Raw genomic sequence first — 6,000 nt, 5'->3', positions numbered from 1 at the left:
TTCGCTCCCTTCCTCCCTCCCTTCCTCCCTTCCTTCCTCCCTTCCTTCTGTCCTTCCCTCCCTCCCTCCTTCCCTCCTTCCTTTCTAATTTTTTCTTAGAAATTCTTTTTAGAAGCTGAATTTCAGAAAGGCTTTCCATTTTCTTGATCCTTCAGTATTTGTTTTATTTGTTGGTTGGCCTTCATAGTTTGTTTATATCTTTGTAAGGTAGGCAAATGCAAAATCAGAAACAGAAGGGTAAATTAAAAACTTGGATGATTAGTAAAGAGTAAATTCCTTGCATATCCTGCTGTGATATTTTACTGAGTTTCTGAGGCAAAGAATGTGTTACATTAATTTTGTTTTGTTTTGTTTTGGTACCTGGGACTGAACTAAGAACCTTGCGCTTTCGAGGCAGGTGGCGGCGCCACTGAGCTAAATCCCCAGCCCTCTGTTACATTAATTTTGAATCTTTAAAAAATGAGGAAGTATAAGTTCAGGATACAAAAGGGAGTAAAAAATGAGACCAGAGCAGTGGTGTTGAACCTGTTGCACATGTGCCACAGTGAGTGCACAGAGCCTTCTCTGTGGTCACATGAGCCAAGTTACCCCAGCATCATATAGCAGCACACGCAGGAGCTTTGTCATAAATAAGTGGGTTTTGCTTTGCAGTACTTGGTCTCTAAAAGATTCACCATCACTGGACTAGATGAAGGACAGTGTGCCATCAAGGAACATTTGGGGAGCACATAGCTAGGGGAAAAAATAGCTAATATTTAGTGAGGGATTGCTCCATGCCAGGTAGGAATAGAAAAATTCATTGTTGTAATAATACATAAAGAACACCAGACTACGCTAACTGTAGTTAGTATGTTGTCAGAAAGTTGATTTGTATTAATTCCAGGACATTATGAGCTTGAAGATCACCATGTAGAAATCTCAGAAGAGAGCACTTCAGCCATATTTAGTTATTTGAAAAGCTATTATGTGAAAGGAATTAATGTGACTTGTTTTTTAATAGCCTCAGAGAAAAACTAAGGTCAGTGCATATATTAGAGGTGTGCAGATCTCACTTTAACATAAGAAGCATTTTCTAGTGGCCATTGGCAGATTAGATGCACGGACCAAGGAAGTAATGACACCAAAATGTGAGGTTTCTCAGGCCAAGACAAAAACCAAACCACCTTTTGCAACACTTTGGTGGTTAGATGAACTATTGGATCATGCTGCCTTTTTTTTTTTTTTTTGGTACCTGGGATTGAACTCGGGACCTTGTGCTTGTGAGGCAGGTGGCAGCACAACTGAGCTAAAACCCCAGCCCTGTGCTGTCAACTTTAATATATCATGATTCTAAGGGTCTTCATGGAGATTATTCACTCTTGGTGACTCCTGCTTTCCATAGCCTATTCATTGTTCCTTTTCTTGTTCTGTGTCTTTGAACTCCTTTAGGAGTTATACTGTGTCAAGTCTATAGATTTTTCACTTTTCTCCCCTTAATTATCTGAGGCAATCCGGAATTTTCTTTATCACCATTTTTCATTCTAGGAATCATATTTTTTCTTTGATGAGCAATCAAATTTAAGAATGCTTTAAATAGGGTTGGGGATTTAGCTCAGTGGTGCCACGCCTGCCTCTTAAGCGCAAAGTACTAAGTTCGATCCCAGGTACTGCAAAAACAAAAGCAAAAAAACCAAAAATCAAACAAACAAAAAAGTGCTTAAAATAACAGAATCTACATTGCATTTATCAGCAAGGACAATGGACAGTTAATGTATACATAACCTTTAACAAATTTGGGGGGGGCTAAAAGATTAAAGCTAAAGTAGGAAGACTGTATTAGAGATTGCCTATTTCCATAAAGGGACAGACAGTAAATATTTCAGCCTTTGCCAACAATGGAGTCTGTCACAGCCACCCAGTTCTGCCATTGAAGTGCAGCATAGAAGAATGAGCATTGCTAAGTTATTTGCAGTGACAGTGGTGGCCCAGATTTGCTCTGTGGGTTGCAGTTTACTGATTCTTTCTCTTGGTTGTTAGAAATTTAACCGAGCAGCTGGGTGCCCCCTCACACTGGTTCTTTGTAATTTAAAAGAAAAATTTTGTAGAGAGGGTCTCACTGTGTAGTTCAGGCTGGCCTTAAACTTGCTATAGTCCAGGATGTATCTTTACCCTTTTGATTTATTTACTATCCAAACATTAAAAAGATATAAATAAAAAGTAGTCTTTCTCTCCATTTCACTGTGGACACAAGGTATGATGAGAGGTCCATTTTCACTTTGGGGAACGAAGGCAATCTTCAGATTTTACTCACACATAGGAAGGCCACACTTATCCAGGAGTCATTGGGCTGGTCCACACCACTTAACTGGTAAATAAAGATGTTGCTTTTTAAGATGTCAAAGTACATGTGTGTATTATATGTAAATATGTGTGTATATATATATATATATATATATATATATACACACACACATTTTTTTTTTAAGATGGGGTCTCACTATGTAGTTTGAATGAGTCCTGATTTCAAAGAGACATAAAGACTTTTTCATTTAGTAGAAACCATTCTGAAGACGTGGAGGTCATAGGTATTCAGTATAGTCTAATGAAGTGATTCTCAGGTTTTAAGTGTATTAGAATCACATGGGGAAGCTTGTTAAAAATTGTAGAGTACCACCCAGGAGCAGATACAGAAAACCATACTTAGAACACCAAATTAGAATAAACATATCCACTAAATTTTCATTTTTCAACCTGAGTGGTAGAATATATAATCCTGTAGCTGGTAGCCAGCCTGTTATTAATGATTGCTATTTAAGTTAAGTAAAACATCTGTTGTAGTGTAGATAATTTGAATTTTTAAAAATTTAAAAATTTCTTTCTCCTATTTATATCTTTTCACAATACTTAATTTTCATTGTTTTAATTATGTTCTTCATTGACTGAACTTTTGTTCTTTTTTTTTCATGAGTCTGTATCTAAGAATGACCTGATTATGGCCCTGTTACATGAAACCCCAGACACAGTCATCTTCCTGTGCTACAAACACGAAATCTGATTAGTAAGAAAGAACCTCTAGAAATCTTTGGGTTCAATTCCCTGTCTTTATGCAACTGGGTAAATCAGCTGAACCATCAAAGACAAAGGCGCATGGAGAATGTGTGATATTTGCTTTATTAATTCCAATTGGATTTATTACAGAGGCTAATCTCTAATTCTGGAGAGTCTGCAGATAGTTGATTATAGAAATTGACTACGCCTGGAATGAGATAAAGCTTCTTATGACATGCTATTTCTTGATTATATAAATGCACACTTTCATCAGTCCTTTCCTATATCCACATAACTTTGGCCTGTGGAGGCTAATTGCAGTGAATTTTACTATTCAGGCAGAAGTGGTGAAGTTGACTGAGAAATGTCTTAATAATGCCATTGAAAGCCCAGGAGTGAATGCCATGAGAGTTCCTCCTGATTTCAAGAGTAACATTTTGAAGGCTCAAGTAGAAGCAGTACATAAGGTAAGCTGCCTTTAATAGACATACTGCTGATGAAGTGAAAAGACACAGAATTTAGTGACTGGGGATTGTATATGGTACCAAGGAACACATTCAAAACAATGAAATGCCTTCCTCAAATCTAAATTCAAGTCAAGCTCAATTGAGACAGCTCAGTTAGACATGATGTACAAGATCTGAGTAAAGATTTTCTGGTATTGATAAGCTTTAAAAGGCTCAATTCTTTTAAAAGTAGGTCTCATTTTTGTCACTTTTTTTGGGGTGGGGATAGTACTGGGGATTTAACCCAGGACCTTTCATTGAGTTACATCCCAGATCTTTTATTTTTTGCTTTGAACTAGGATCTCACAAAGTCAGTAAGTTACTTGGGATAGGCTCAAACTTGTGATCCTCTTGCTTCAGCCTTCCAGAATCCTAGATTTGCAAGGATGCATCAGCACTCCTGGCATTTATTTTCCCACATTTGTAACCTGAAAGCTCAGTGATTTTTTAAAATTAGTTTCTTTCAATATTAAGTCTATGATTCTAGGTCTGTCTTTATCCACATATTAGTCCCACCACCCACCTATCCTCACTCTGGCAACATTTTAATATTCTTAGCAACAAGAGTGAGGTGCAAGGTGAAGAGTAGCCTGCGGCATGGTGAAAGATGCAGTGAGTATGGCCAGCCTCCAGGAGGGATGTGACAGCCATACTTTCCAAATCAACTTTTCCTTGGCTCTCCTTAACTTTCAGACTTACACTCCGTAGTTAAATAAACCAGGACAAAAGCCTGTCTCATCAAGTCAGCTTATGAACTAGGATTTCAATGTTTCCTGTTGTTGAAAAGATATGCCTTACCTGTCCTGTGCCCATGCCCAAACCTTGAAGAGAACAGAGATGACTTTAGGAATATTGTTGATGCTTTTTAGTTCGCCTTTCACCCCAACATAAAGCATAATATAAACATAAAAATAAATATGACAATATAGGCTCTAGAATCCCATTTCTCTCCTACCACCTACCAACTTTGTGACTTGGAGAAAATGAGTTCATTTCTCCAATCCGCAGTTTAATTCTAAAGATAATAGTAATGCCTACCTTAAAGTATGCTGTGAGGATGAAATAAGACAGAGTACCTAGCACACAATAAGCATTTAAAGAGTGTGGACCACCATAGTAACAGTAGCAGTAGTCTTAATTGCCATTGTCACTTACTGTGGTCTGTGTGTTTTTGTGTCCCCAAAATTTGTGTGTTGCAACTTAATCCCCCAAGTAATGCTAATGATGGTAGAACCTTTGAAAAGTGATTAGATCTTGAGAGCAGAGCCTTTCCTAATGGTATGGATGCTCTTAGAAAAAGCCCCAAAGTCGCTTACTTGTACATTCCACCATCTAAGAGGAACAGGCCTTACCAGACACTGAGTCTGCCAGCACCTTGATCTTTTGGACCTCCCAACCTCTAAAAATGTGTGAAGTAAAGGTTTACTATTTGTAGACCATCAAGTTTGTGTCATTTTGTTTTAGCAACTTGAATGGGCTAAGACATCATTGCATTTCGGTTATATTTTAGGATCTTTCTTGATTTGAAGAAGCAAGAAATAACTTCAGTTGTTCTAAATTAAAGGGATTTGGTTTTATAGCTAAACATCTTTTCATGAAGAAAAGTCTAGGACCAGATGCTTTCATGGTAGAAACCTACCAAATATTTAAATAAGTCATAACAGTTCTATAAAGACTCTTTCAGAAAGTAAAAGGAGGGCTTCCTAATTCATTTTATAAGTCTAGCATTATGCCAGTACTGAAACTAGAAAAAAAATATACTCCATCGTAGACATAAAAGTTCTTAACAAAATATAATCAAATCATACTCAGTAATTTACAAATAGCATCATACATCATGACCATGTAGGGTTATCTCAGGAAAAAAGTCGGTTTATCATTCTAACTCCAATTTAGTTCACATATTAAAAATACATTAAATTATCTAGAGTCATAAAAAAGGGATTCCACAAAATTCAACACCTGTTCATGAAACTCTTAGCAAAGTATGATAAACTGGAACTTCTCCAGCCTGATAAAGAAATCTATGAAAAAATTACTGTTAACATGACACTTCACTGAGAAAGATATATCCACTAAAACAGCTAAAATTAAAAACTGTGATGGAGCTCCTACAACATATGCACATTGCTGGCAAGAATATAAAGTGGCATAAATCCTTTAGGAAAGTTTGTCAATATATTAAGCATACATCTGACCCAGCCAATTACACTCTTAGATATTTACCTTAGAGCAATTAAAACTTAGATCTGAAACAGATATTAGTACACTAATATTACCAGCAACTTTATTTGTAAATAGCTGAAAACTGGAAACAATGCAGATGTCCACCAGCAAATAATCATGTATGGCAGTATGTTCATACAGAGCACTACCACTCAGCAAATAAAGGAGTGAACTCGCAAGACATGCAACAACATACGCAAACTTTAAAAACATTATCCTGCTCTGAAGAGACAGACCCAAA

General features: G+C 36.9%; 1 protein-coding gene across 4 annotated transcripts in view; it reads left to right on the top strand.

Moving 5' to 3' along the window:
• Epb41l5 (erythrocyte membrane protein band 4.1 like 5) overlaps positions 1-6,000 on the top strand; it is a 135,091-nt gene that overhangs the window by 87,537 nt on the left and 41,554 nt on the right. For 3 of the 4 annotated variants that reach the window (XR_004514700.1, XM_010632282.2, XM_010632281.2), the window contains exon 18: positions 3,366-3,494. The exons of the other annotated variant lie outside the window; for it this stretch is intronic. Coding sequence is in view for 2 of the 3 variants with exons in the window: in XM_010632282.2 (XP_010630584.1) it covers positions 3,366-3,494 (129 nt within the window). In the remaining variant the exon portion in view is untranslated. The remainder of the gene's footprint in view (positions 1-3,365; positions 3,495-6,000) is intronic. 4 annotated transcript variants of the gene reach the window in all.

This window comes from Fukomys damarensis, unplaced genomic scaffold, assembly GCF_012274545.1.
Source record: "Fukomys damarensis isolate Sample0158 unplaced genomic scaffold, DMR_v1.0_HiC HiC_scaffold_29, whole genome shotgun sequence".
NCBI lineage: Eukaryota > Metazoa > Chordata > Mammalia > Rodentia > Bathyergidae > Fukomys > Fukomys damarensis.
Note: the sequence above shows the minus strand (reverse complement) of the source record. Positions and strands in the feature narration are given on the sequence as shown.